Source organism: Triticum dicoccoides, chromosome 5A (genome assembly GCF_002162155.2).
Source record: "Triticum dicoccoides isolate Atlit2015 ecotype Zavitan chromosome 5A, WEW_v2.0, whole genome shotgun sequence".
NCBI lineage: Eukaryota > Viridiplantae > Streptophyta > Magnoliopsida > Poales > Poaceae > Triticum > Triticum dicoccoides.
The window spans coordinates 274330896-274344754 of NC_041388.1; the positions used below are offsets into that span (position 1 = coordinate 274330896).

Below are 13859 nucleotides of genomic sequence, written 5' to 3' on the forward strand. Positions count from 1 at the left end.
AAAGAGGACTCTGGCAGGTGTACCCAAGTTGGGCCCTGAAGGTGACATTGGCATGGGACATGATGTGTGATGCCTAGGATTCGATTTCTAATCTGGCCATGCTCAATGTAGATGAAGGTGGTGACCCAACCATGCCAACACAAGATGGGCCTCCGGCCAAGAAGGTGATTAGAGACCGGGAGTGGAAGTGGGAGGAGGTGAAGTAGAAGCGAGAAGGGGTCGTGGCCAAGATGACAGAGAAGTTCGAGGCTTCATGACGAAGGAGGAGGAGGCTAGTGTCGCGTGCAATAAGGTGAAGAAGGGAAAGAAGGCGGAGAGGTTTGACATTCTCATGGACATGTAAGAAAAGAAGCTCAAGCTACAAGAGAAGAAGCTTGAGATCAATGCTGCTTCAGAGGACTCTAAAATTTTGTTCATGAAGACGTCGGACTTGGGTCCCGATGCAGCAGTCCAAGCCTACCATGCAAGCTTATTGAAGCGCTTCGCACAAACAGAGGAGGTCGGACCATCCGAAGAGTGAGGTCTTTGCCACGAACAGGCGGCCTGGGAGCCAAAGACGAAGGTCTTTGTGTGGACAACTGGATTAGCAACTTCTGGAATCGGTCGATTGAAAAACTTATTAAACATCCGGTACTTTTATGATTGTGATTTCATATATTTGCAACTATTAAACGTATGCTTGAATTCGTATTGATTTAGATATACATGTGAAATGGAGGAGGCCGGAACATAGGTGAAGATTTGATGACTCTTATTGGATGGCATCCGTCTCTATTCTTATGCAGACGTGCCATAGATATTTGAAGTTATCCGTTCTCATGAACAGAGTCAAACATGCATATAGATATTTGGTAGTATCCGTTTTGATAAACTACGTTGAAGTTGCCCCTAGGATGCAGGTATTCAATGGTATTCGTTTTGGTAAATGGCGATCGGTGGGCTCTTTGATTCGCGGAATTCTCAAAATGAAAAATAGAAAAAATATAGGAACATGATGTCATGTCCTATAGTACCCTATAGAATTTGAGAGAATGTCTGATAGCGCAGGAAAAAACAAAGAAATCCTAGGAAAAGGTTTAGGATAGGATTTCTATAGAAATTTTTTCTTCGAAGCCCGTTTGTTTATAGGAATATAATCCTATTCCTACGGCGGAATTCTTCCCATTCTCTATATTTTATAAAAAACTAAATATTAGCCTAGACTCAATGAAAAGAATCATATGATGTGAATTAAATGACATTTTTTTTTCTATTTCTATTCATAGGATTTAAAATATATGTCATCTCATTCCTATGACTTTTTTATTTCTATGATTTTTCTACCCTATGAACCAAAGATGGCCTAAGTGGATGAGAACTTTCCTAGATCAGATTGGGGACATGTGGCGTGGCAGGACAGCAGCGGCGCAACAAACGTCGCAGCTCTATCTATATGGAAAAGAAGAAAGAACAATTAACCTTAGGTCAGCAAAAGCAACTTCCTTTTGCTTCTAGTTGTATCATGCAGTATACCAGAACCATTCATGATTTGAGAATTGGACACCAGAAAAAACACAGGCCAAACACCTCGTTCCAAATAAGAACACATTGGACAGGTAATCGAACTGTGCACACTCTCATGTTGATCAGTAAAGTACAGGTCGACCTCCAGTAATTTTCTCTATGATTTCATCTATCTCCTGCTTCTCTATATACAGGATACGGCACAACAAAAGAACCTCCCAGTCCACTGAACGAAACATACATATACAACATTGTTCCGATGACGTCTGTTCTGTACACAACTCCGCTCCACCTTGGTGCAAAGCCTCGTTCTACACCATCATGTTCATGTAAGGCTGACAGTCAAGACGACGATAACAAGCATTTCTCATAATCTCATCGTACAAGCACATCTCGAGACTGTTGTTGCCATATGTCGCATCGCTCTTGCTCGACCTGCAAAGACCACACGCTTACTATTAGACATTATGCTGTCAAAGCTGCAGTTCAGTTGGTATATCTACAGAATACATCATAAAAGACAGATGAGAAGTGTTAATACAAATAATAATTCAACTTCAAATCTTCTATACCTAGGCTTGTAAGGGGGCAAGTAGAATACCTTGAATGGTTTATCAATCCACTGGAAAGCACAGCCGCGAGCCTCAACGACTTTGAGCATATGGGGAGGCATCATAGATCTGAACGCTGCGTGAAGCTTCACCCTTGTCAAACCACCAGAGACCATAAGAGCAGCCATCAAGCCATTAGGTGTAATACCCGCCAAGTGTACAATCGTCATGTTCTGAAGCCCACATATGCTAGAGAGGGACAGAAGTCCAATGTCGGTGACTGAACAGTATGACAAGTTTATCTGTCATGATGTAGCAATGTTAATGACACAATTATGGACACGGTATGACAAGTTCTTTTCTCAAAAAACAAACAAACAGCAAAGGATCATACCTGACGGAGGCTATGAGAGAACTGGGAAAGAAAAAGCATCCCCACATCATTGATCGCAAAGCATTTCTTGACATCAAGCTTGGCAAGTAGCCTGCATCCGATTGCTATTTCTGAGAGCCCAGCAGATGAAACACTGGGGCAACCACGGATCTCCAGTGTGTTCAGCTTTGCGCATTTTGAGAGCGACACCAACGAAACATCTGTTATTTCTGTACAGTAGGACAGGTTGATAGACTCTAACATTGGGCAACCTTGAGCAATTTGAGTAACCCCCTCATCACTAATACCCCCAGACCTATACAAATCAATATCTCGGAGTTCTGGACAAGACTTCCCAATGTGGATAAGGCCTTCATCACTTATCCTCATGCATATTCCAATTTTTAAGCTTGATAGTTTTCTGCATCCAGACAGAGCTTTCAAACCTGCAAAGGAAAGATCTCATCACCGTTAATTTTTTGTTGTCATTGTTGCGAGAAACAGTTAATTCGGCATCCATTTACCAAAAATAATTAGATATTTGAATTTCAGTACAAACCTTCATCGTCCAAATCACTGTCGGTGATGTCCAACTCTTCCAAATGGCAACATCGCTTCCCAATCAGTCGGAGCCCTTCACTAGAAAAATGGCTACAGGACTCCATTCTTAGAGAGACGAGGGAAGGGCATGAGCTAGTGATGGTAGCTAACGAAACATCAGTGATATTGCGATTGCAAGTAATGTCCAGCTTCAGCAAATTCTTTAGTCTTGACACAACAAAAGAAAGATCAGTATCTGTCACTCCTGAACACTTGCTCAGGCTCAACTCTCTTAAAGAGACGCAAGAAATTCCAATGTATTTTAGTCCATCAGCCATGAACTTGCAGCCTTCCAATTTCAGGGTCTGCAACTTAGGAAGCATTTGGAAGCATTTTCCCATAGATGGAGTAACCTGCCAAAAAGAAGAATGTAAGACAAACTAGAGAAGGTCAAGTTATGCCCAGATGATGCTACTACAGTTAGATACTTACATTACAGCAGTACGACAGATTCAACTCCAAGAGATTTGGCACTGCCTTCACAACTGATGAAACTCCCGTATGAGTGACATTTCGACAGGTTGACAGATCGAGCACCTGCAAGAGTAGAAGTGTTATTTTCAAGTTTATTGGCCACGATACTGGTAAACTTTGTTGAGCGCCTACACATGTTCTAATGTAACTACTTGTTTCACATCGACATGTATAGACGTGCCAAACATGCTATATTAAAATCCTAGCGACATCAACAATATAAACCTACACAAAGAGTTGAGCCTAATAGTGATCAAATAAAGGTGACATGACACACACAACACTAACACATGAAACAAAATGGTCTAGTTTGATGATTACCCGTAGTGATTTGCTGCATTCATTCTCAAGACCACTAAGGGCATCATCATCTATTCCAACACATCCCACCAGTGCCAACACCTCAAGATTGGGTAGCTTCATGATGGCTGGAAGGCAGTCTTTGGAGATCTGCAATGAAAGATAAGTATTTGTTAGTCCAACAAAATTAGTGTGTTTGTCTATTTGGCACCTCAGAAGAAAGTAGCCATTCCCATCCTCAAAAGGTATTTTCTTTGACCGAAATTAATTAAGCAATAAAATGTACTACTGGTTCCCATCCTCACAAGAGTGAGGTAATGATCATGAAATGTACAATGCATAGTCCTTGCAGATATTTTTAAAAAACAGCTGCTCGAAAAAAAATTCAAGAAAAGTAATTTTCACTGCGATAGTCCAATTCCATGAGCATTTCTTGCAAAAGGAAATATAAACAGAGTTGCTAAAAACATCAAACCGTTGTGCTAGTATCTCCTACAAAGATCGAAAGGGAAAACTGCCAGACCGTAAGGAGAAATTCACGTGAGAGACATGTAAATCTAAACTTTCCAAAAAAGCACCAAAATCAACTCTCTTTTTTCCATTAATTAAAGTGTTTCTGGAATCAAGAAACGCATGAACGGGGAACCCCAAGCCACAACTCCCTTCATCCAAGAAATGGAACAGGACGTGATGGAGAGAGATCAAGAAGAAGCATGGCTCACCATGGTGTAGGATAGATTCAGGGTCCTGAGTTTCTTGCACTTGAGGGCGAGGAGCTGGACCCCCAAATCCGTGATCCCGAGGCACCAGTTGAGCGTGAGGTCCCGCAGGTCCGGGCAGCCGACGGCGATGCAGCCGAGTCCCATGTCCGTCATGGGCTTGCAGCGCGAAAGGCAGAACCTCTGCAGGCCCCGCGCCCGCGCCAGCTCCGCGGCCGCCGCGTCCCCGAGGTCGACCCCATTGGAGAGGTCGAGGTCCGCGAGGCCGGGGCAGGCGGCGAGGAGCGCGGCGAGGCCGGGCGCCCCGAAGCCGCGGGAGCGGGAGAGGTCGACGGCGCGGAGGGAAGGCACGGGCGCGGAGGAGAGGGCGGCGAGGGCCGCGGCGGGCACGCGCGGGCAGAGGGTGAGGTCGAGGCGGGCGGCGGTGGGGTAGCGGGCGAGCGCGGCGCTGAGGAGGTCGGCGCGGTACGGGCGGAGCACGCGGCGGTGGCGCGACTCGGCGGCGTGGCAGGCGCGGGAGGCGAGCGCGAAGGACTTGAGCGCGCGCGGATCGGCGGCCGCCACCCGGTCCAGGACCAAGAAGAGGAGCTCGTCGGCCAGCGAGTCGATCGGCGCGGCCGGGACCGCAACCGCGGCAGGGCAGACGCGTCGGCGCTTGGCAAGGTGGCCGTGGGTCGCCATGGCCATGGCGGGCAAGGCGGGCTGGCAGTTGGTTGTTCGCCGGGACACCGAGAACGGAGGGAGGAGTAGCAATGGCTGGCCACGGCCTACTCGCACGCAACAATCAAGGAGGAGGAGGGAGAGGGAAAAAGCAAGGAATGTTGGAAATGTCGAGACTGCCCCTGCGTCGCCTTATCACGGCTCCCTTGAGACGCCGCACCGCGTTTCCCATTTTGCCCCGCGTGCTGGAAGGGGAGCGGAGTACGGCGCGGGCGACGACCGGGGGCGGCATGGTCATTGCGCGGCGGGGAAAGGACGGTACGGAGGAGGTACAGGCGGGGGCAGGGGTGGAATAACGGAAAAGATGGCGGGGAAAGCGAGGTGAGAGGAGAGGGAGAGCGGGGAGGGTACGATGTGGGGGAGGGACGGAACGGAACGGATCGTACAGCCGGACGGGTACGATGCGCCACAGCTACGCGCACCTGCTTCGGCCCTTACCCGCGTCTTGGATAGTCATGGTGACGTGTGGGTCCGGTGTGTGTTGATGGAGGGTGAGGACGGGCGGTGGTGAGAAATGGGGAGGGGGATTTTTTTCATTTGACTGGTCCCGTACTACCCGGGGACGGCACGCACTGGGGGACTGCGTGGAGTTGCTTCCAAGGCAGAGAGAGCACTCCGGTTATCACTGCATAGATTATGTCTTTTATAAAATATAAAAAAAATACTCCCTTCGTAAGTTGAGTCATCTATTTTAAAACAGAGAGAGTAGGTGTTACAGCATCTCCGACTGCGTCCAGCAAATCACAACGTCTGAACCAAGGTGTTCTCACGTTTTCTTATCACCAAATATGGTGCGGCATTAATGCATGATTTATATAGCAGAAGCCGCGTGAAGCATGTAGGTGTGTGTGTGTTTTAGCGGAAGCAAGCTGTGTATTTTGACAGAAGCCGCATGATTTATATAGATGTGTGTGTTTTAGCGGAAGCAAGTTGTGTATTTTGGCAAAAGCCGCATGATTCATATAGGTGTATGTGTGTTTTAGCGGAAGCAAGCTGTGTATTCTGGCGGAAGCCGCATGAAGCATATAGGTATGTGTGTTTTTGCATAAGCAGGCTGTGTATTTTGACGGAATCTGCATGAAGCATGTAGGTGTGTGTATTTTAGCAGAAACTGCACGAGGCATGTAGATGTATGTGTGTTTTAGCGGAAGCAAGCTGTGTATTTTGTCGAAAGGCGCATGAAGCATGTAAGTATGTATGTGTGTTTTATGGAAGCAAGCTTGTATACTGGGAAGCCCTCATTAACAAATAGAAGCGAGCTATTTTTCAAGTAATAGAGATGGACATTTAAGGTATAAAATTGGACGCGCCCAAACACATTTCAGACGTTTAGTGTGCTCAATCTATGACATGGCGTTGGATATGCCCTTATGATTATTGTGATTGTTACTGTTATAGCACTGACACCTGAAATATCGAAATTCAAGAAATGCTTTCTCAAACGACATGAATTTGTATCTTCCAATGCATTAGTGCTAGGTGAGGTGTTAACTGCATTAAAAAATTAGCAATTAATCTTTCAATACATAGGTGCTTAGTTTTTAGGCTGGTCGTAGTGGAGAGTAACTTAGACTAGTGTCATGCATATGACACTAGTCTAAGTTACTATTTTCATAATGCAAAGTAACATAATAGTAGTGTCATAAATGGCTTCATTTATTAACTTGTAGACTCATCTTGTCTTTGGAAGCGCTATGTTAGACTAGCCACAATGGGAGTAACTTCAGCAGTAACATCGAGTCCACCTCAGCAAATTTGCTTATGTGGCAATGAGTTAATGAGGAGAGAGATAGTAGTAGTAACTTAGCTAGTTACTGTAACATCACATGTCCCAATGCAATATGAGTCTATAACCTAATAAATGAAGCTATGCATGTTACCACACTTATGTTACTACCCACTATAAAGATAGTAACATAGCCTAGGAATACGTGTATGTTACTAATGTATGTTACTCTCCATTGTGGCTAGTCTTACAGTAACATATTATGTTGACACCTCATATTAAATACTTGCCACATAAGCAAAAATTTCTTGGAGTGCGCTATGTTACTAGCTAAGTTACTCCCACTATGAGGCTAGTCATAGTGGGAGTAACTTAGGTAGTAACATAGCGCACTCCAAGAAAATTTTGCTTATATGACATGTAGTTAATGAGGAAAGAGGTATTTAGAGTAACATAATATGTTACTGTAACACAGCGCTTCCCGAGAAAGGATGAGTCTACAAGCTACTCCATCCGTCCCATAATATAAGAGCGGTTTTGACACTAGTGTCAAAACCACTCTTATATTATAAGAGCGGTTTTGACACTAGTGTCAAAACCACTCTTATATTATGGGGCGGAGGAAGTAATAAATAAACTCATCTATAACACTACTATTATGTTACTTTGTACTACGGAGGTAGTAACTTAGATTAGTGTCATGCATATGACACTGTTGGGTAACGTAGCATAAATTCAAAATTTTCCTACGTGTCACCAAGATCAATCTATGGAGTCATCTAGCAACGAGGAAGGAGTGGATCTACATACCCTTGTAAATCGCGCGCGGAAGCATTCAAGAGAACGGGGTTGATGGAGTCGTACTCGTCGTGATTCAAATCACCGATGATCCTAGCGCCGAACGGACGGCACCTCCGCGTTCAACACACGTACGGAGCAGCGACGTCTCCTCCTTCTTGATCCAGCAAGGGGGGAGGAGAGGTTGATGGAGATCCAGCAGCACGACGGCGTGGTGGAAGTAGCGGGATTCCAACAGGGCTTCGCTAAGCGCTGCGGGAGGAAGGAGATGTGCCACGGGAGGGAGAGGGAGGCGCCAGGCCTTATGTATGGTTGCTCCTCCTTTTCCCCACTATATATAGGGCCAAGGGAGAGGGGGGAGGCGCAGCCCTTGCCCCTTCCTCCAAGGAAGGGTGCGGCCAAGGGTGGGGAGGAGTCCATCCTCCCCAAGGCACCTCAGAGGTGCCTTCCCCTTTTAGGACTCTCCCCTTTTTCTCTTCTCTTGGCGCATGGGCCTCTTGGGGCTGGTGCCCTTGGCCCATATAGGCCAAGGCGCACCCCCTACAGCCCATGTGGCCCCCCGGGGCAGGTGGCCCCACCCGGTGGACCCCCGGGACCCTTCCGGTGGTCCCGGTACAATACCGATGACCCCGAAACTTGTCCCGATGGCCGAAATAGCACTTCCTATATATAATTCTTTACCTCCAGACCATTCCGGAACTCCTCGTGACGTCCGGGATCTCATCCGGGACTCCGAACAACTTTCGGGTTACCGCATACTAATATCTCTATAACCCTAGCGTCACCGAACCTTAAGTGTGTAGACCCTACGGGTTCGGGAGACATGCAGACATGACCGAGATGACTCTCCGGTCAATAACCAACAGCGGGATCTGGATACCCATGTTGGCTCCCACATGTTCCACATGATCTCATCGGATGAACCACGATGTCAAGGACTTAATCAATCCCGTATACAATTCCCTTTGTCTAGCGGTACGATACTTGCCCGAGATTCGATCGTCGGTATCCCGATACCTTGTTCAATCTCGTTACCGGCAAGTCTCTTTTACTCGTTCCGTAACACATCATCCCGTGATCAACTCCTTGATCACATTGTGCACATTATGATGATGTCCTACCGAGTGGGCCCAGAGATACCTCTCCGTCACACGGAGTGACAAATCCCAGTCTCGATTCGTGCCAACCCAACAGACACTTTCGGAGATACCTGTAATGCACCTTTATAGTCACCCAGTTACGTTGTGACGTTTGGCACACCCAAAGCACTCCTACGGTATCCGGGAGTTGCACAATCTCATGGTCTAAGGAAATGTTACTTGACATTAGAAAAGCTTTAGCATATGAACTACACGATCTAGTGCTATGCTTAGGATTGGGTCTTGTCCATCACATCATTCTCCTAATGATGTGATCCCGTTATCAACGACATCCAATGTCCATGGTCAGGAAACCGTAACCATCTATTGATCAACGAGCTAGTCAACTAGAGGCTTACTAGGGACATGGTGTTGTCTATGTATCCACACATGTATCTGAGTTTCCTATCAATACAATTCTAGCATGGATAATAAACGATTATCATGAACAAGGAAAAATGATAATCAATTTATTATTGCCTCTAGGGCATATTTCCAACAGTCTCCCACTTGCACTAGAGTCAATAATCTAGTTCCCATCGATATGTGATTAACACTCAAGGTCACATTCCCATGTGACTAACACCCAAAGAGTTTACTAGAGTCAATAATCTAGTTCACATTTACCATGTGATTAACACTCGATGAGTTCTGGGTTTGATCATGTTATGCTTGTGAGAGAGGTTATAGTCAACGGGTCTGAACCTTTCAGATCCGTGTGTGCTTTACAAATCTCTATGTCATCTCCTAGATGCAGCTACCACGTTCTATTTGGAGCTATTCCAAATAACTGTTCTACTTGGAGCTATTCTAAATTGTTGCTCCATTATACGTATCCGGTATCTCTACTCAGAGCTATCCGGATAGGTGTTAAGCTTGCATCGACGTAACCCTTTACGACGAACTCTTTTACCACCTCCATAATCGAGAAAATTCCTTAGTCCACTAGTTACTAAGGATAACTTTGACCGCTGTCCTGTGATCCATTCTTGGATCACTCTTGTACCCCTTGACTGACTCATGGCAAGGCACATTTCAGGTGCGGTACACAACATAGCATACTGTAGAGCCTATGTCTTAAGCATAGGGGACGACCTTCGTCCTTTCTCTCTATTCTGCCGTGGTCGAGCTTTAAGTCTTAACTTCATACCTTACAACTCAGGCAAGAACTCCTTCTTTGACTGATCCATCTTGAACACCTTCAAGATCATGTCAAGGTATGTGCTCATTTGAAAGTACCATTAAGCGTTTTGATCTATCCTTATAGATCTTGATGCTCAATGTTCAATTAGCTTAATCCAGGCTTTCCATCAAAAAACACTTTCCAAATAACCCTATATGCTTTTCAGAAATTCTACATCATTTCTGATCCATAATATGTCAACAACATATACTCATCAGAAATTCTATAGTGCTCCCACTCACTTCTTTGGAAATACAAGTTTCTCATAAACTTTGTATAAACCCAAAATCTTTGATCATCATCAAAGCATACATTCCAACTCCGAGATGCTTACTCCAGTCCTTAGAAGGATTGCTGGAGCTTTGCATACTTATTAGCATCTTTCAGGATTGACAAAACCATCCGGTTGTATCACATACAACCTTTCCTCAGGAAAAACGTCGAGGAAACAATGTTTGACATCCTATCTGCAAGATTTCATAAATAATGCAGTAATCACTAATATAATTCCAACAGACTCTTAGCATCGCTACGAGTGAGAAAGTCTCATCGCAGTCAACTCCTTGAACTTGTCGGAAAACATCTTAACGACAAGTCGAGCTTTCTTAATGGTGACATTTACCATCGTTGTCCGTCTTCCTTTTAAAATCCATCTGCACTCAATAGCCTTACGACCATCGAGCCGTTCTGCCAAAGTCTACACTTTGTTTTCATATATGGATCCTCTCTCGGATTTTATGGCCTCGAGCCATTTATCGGAATCCAGGCCCACCATCGCTTCTCAATAGCTCGTAGGTTCATTGTTGTCTAGCAACATGACTTCCAAGACAGGATTACGTACCACTCTGAAGTAGTATGCATCCTTGTCATCCTACGAGGTTTGGTAGTGACTTGATCTGAAGTTTCATGATCAATATCATAAGCTTCCACTTCAATTGGTGTAGGTGCCACAGGAACAACTCTTTGTGCCCTGCTATACACTAGTTGTAGTGATGGTTCAATAACCTCATTAAGTCTCCACCATCCTCCCACTCAATTCTTTCGAGAGAAACTTTTCCTCGAGAAAGGACCCGATTCTAGAAATAATCCCTTATTGCTTTCGGATCTGAGACAGGAGGTATACCAAACTGTTTTGGGTGTCCTATGAAGATGCATTTATCCGCTTTGGGTTTGAGCTTATCAGCCTGAAACCTTTTCACATAAGCGTCGCAGCCCCAAACTTTTAAGAAATGACAGCTTAGGTTTCTCTAAACCATAGTTCATATGGTGTCATCTCATCGGAATTACATGGTGCCCTATTTAAAGTGAATGTGGTTGTCTCTAATGCCTAACCCATAAACTATCGTGGTAATTCGATGAGAGACATCATGGTATGCATCATATCTAATAGGGTGCAGTTATGATGTTCGGACACACCATCACACTATGGTGTTCCAGGCTGTATTGGTTGTGAAACAATTTCCAAAATGTCTTAATTTTGTGCCAAACTCGTAATTCAGATATTCATCTCTATGATCATATCATAGATCTTTTATCCTCTTGTCACGATGATCTTTCAACTTCACCCTGAAATTACTTGAACCTTTCAATAATTCGGACTCGCGATTCATCAAGTAAATATACTCAACATCTACTCAAATCATCTGTGAAGTAAGAACATAACAATATCCACTACACACCTCAGCACTCATTGGACTGCACACATCAAAATGTATTACTTCCAGCAAGTTGCTTTCTGGTTCCATTTTACTGAAACCGAGGCTTTCAGTCATCTTGACCATGTGGTGTGATTTGCATGTCTCAAGTGATTCAAAATCAAGTGAGTTCAAACGGTCCATCTGCATGGAGTTTCTTCATGCATATACACCAATAGACATGGTTCGCATGTCTCAAACTTTTCAAAAACGAGTGAGCCCAAAGATCCATCAACATGGAGCTTCTTCATGTGTTTTATACCAATATGACTTACGTGGCAGTGCCACAAGTAGGTGGTACTATCATTACTATCTTTTGGCATGAACATGTGTATCACTACGATCGAGATTCAATAAACCATTCATTTTAGGTGTAAGACCATTGAAGGTATTATTCAAATAAACAGAGTAACCATTATTCTCCTTAAATGAATAACCGTATTGCGATAGACATAATCCAATCATGTCTATGCTCAACGCAAACACCAATCTCGATGGTAGAGGGAGCGTGCGATGCTTGATCATATCAACATTGGAAACACTTCCAACACATATCGTCAGCTCACATTTAGCTAGTCTCTGTTTATTCCGTAGCTTTTATTTCGAGTTACTAACACTTAGCAACCGAACCGGTATCTAATACCCTGGTGCTACTAGGAGTACTAGTAAAGTACACATTAGCATAATGTATATCCAATATACTTCTATCGATAGCCTTCTCATCTACCAAGTATCTAGGGTAATTCTGCTCCAGTGGCTGTTCCCCTTTATTACAGAAGCACTTAGTCTCGGGTTTGGGTTCAACCTTGGGTTTCTTCACTAGAGCAGCAGCTGAATTGCCGTTTCATGAAGTATCCCTTCGTGCCCTTGCCCTTCTTGAAACTAGTGGTTTCACTAACCATCAACAATTGATGCTCCTTCTTGATTTCTACTTTTGCGGTGTCAAACATCGCGAATATCTCAAAGATCATCATATATGTCCCTGATATATTATAGTTCATCACGAAGCTCTAGCAGCTTGGTGGTAATGACTTCGGAGAAACATCACTATCTCATCTGGAAGATCAACTCCCACTCGATTCAAATGATTGTTGTACTCAGACAATCTGAGCACAAGCTCAACAATTGAGCTTTTCTCCCTTAGTTTGCAGGCTAAGAAAATCGTCGGAGGTCTTATACCTCTTGACGTGGGCACGAGCCTGAAATCCCAATTTCAGTCCTTGGAACATCTCATATGTTCTGCGATGTCTCAAAAACGTCTTTGGTGCCTTAATTCTAAACCATTTAGTATTACGCACTGAACTATCATGTAGTCATCAAAACGTGTATGTCAGATGCTCACAACATCCACAGACGACGTTCGAGGTTCAGCACACTAAGCGGTGCATTAAGGACATAAGCCTTCTTCTGTCTGCATAATTGCTACTATCAACTTTCAACTAAATTTTCTCTAGGAACATATCTAAACAGTAGAACTAAAGCGCGAGCTACGACATAATTTGCGAAGACCTTTTGACTATGTTCAGGATAATTAAGTTCATCTTATGAACTCCCACTCAGATAGACATCCCTCTAGTCATCTAAGTGATTACATGATCCGAGTCAACTAGGCCGTGTCCGATCATCACGTGAGACGGACTAGTCAACGTCGGTGAACATCTTCATATTGATCGTATCTTCTATACGACTCATGCTCGACCTTTCGGTCTTCTGTGTTCCGAGGCCATGTCTGTACATGCTAGGCTCGTCAAGTCAACCTAAGTGTTTTGCATGTGTTCCGAGGCCATGTCTGTACATGCTAGGCTCGTCAACACCCATTGTATTTGAACGTAAGAATCTATACACCCGATCATCATGTGGTGCTTCGAAACTACGAACTGTCACAACGGTGCACAGTTAGGGGGAACACTTTCTTGAAATTTTAATGAGGGATCATCTTATTTACTACCGTCGTTCTAAGCAAATAAGATGTATAAACATGATAAACATCACATGCAATCAAATAGTGACATGATATGGCCAATATCATATTGCTCCTTTTGATCTCCATCTTCGGGGCTCCATGATCATCATCGTCAC

The 13859-nt window shown here is 44.4% G+C and overlaps 1 protein-coding gene across 1 annotated transcript; it reads right to left on the reverse strand.

Moving 5' to 3' along the window:
- Positions 1-1545: 1545 nt before the first annotated feature.
- LOC119300983 (F-box/LRR-repeat protein 3-like) lies at positions 1546-5264 on the reverse strand. Its single transcript, XM_037577886.1, has 7 exons — positions 4524-5264; positions 3823-3951; positions 3460-3564; positions 2987-3380; positions 2449-2873; positions 2105-2356; positions 1546-1938 (listed from the first exon to the last, which is right to left on the reverse strand). Exons 1-7 carry the CDS (start codon positions 5205-5207, stop codon positions 1879-1881), a joined length of 2049 nt encoding a protein of 682 aa, XP_037433783.1. The 5' UTR covers positions 5208-5264; the 3' UTR covers positions 1546-1878.
- Between the last annotated feature and the right edge of the window lie 8595 nt (positions 5265-13859).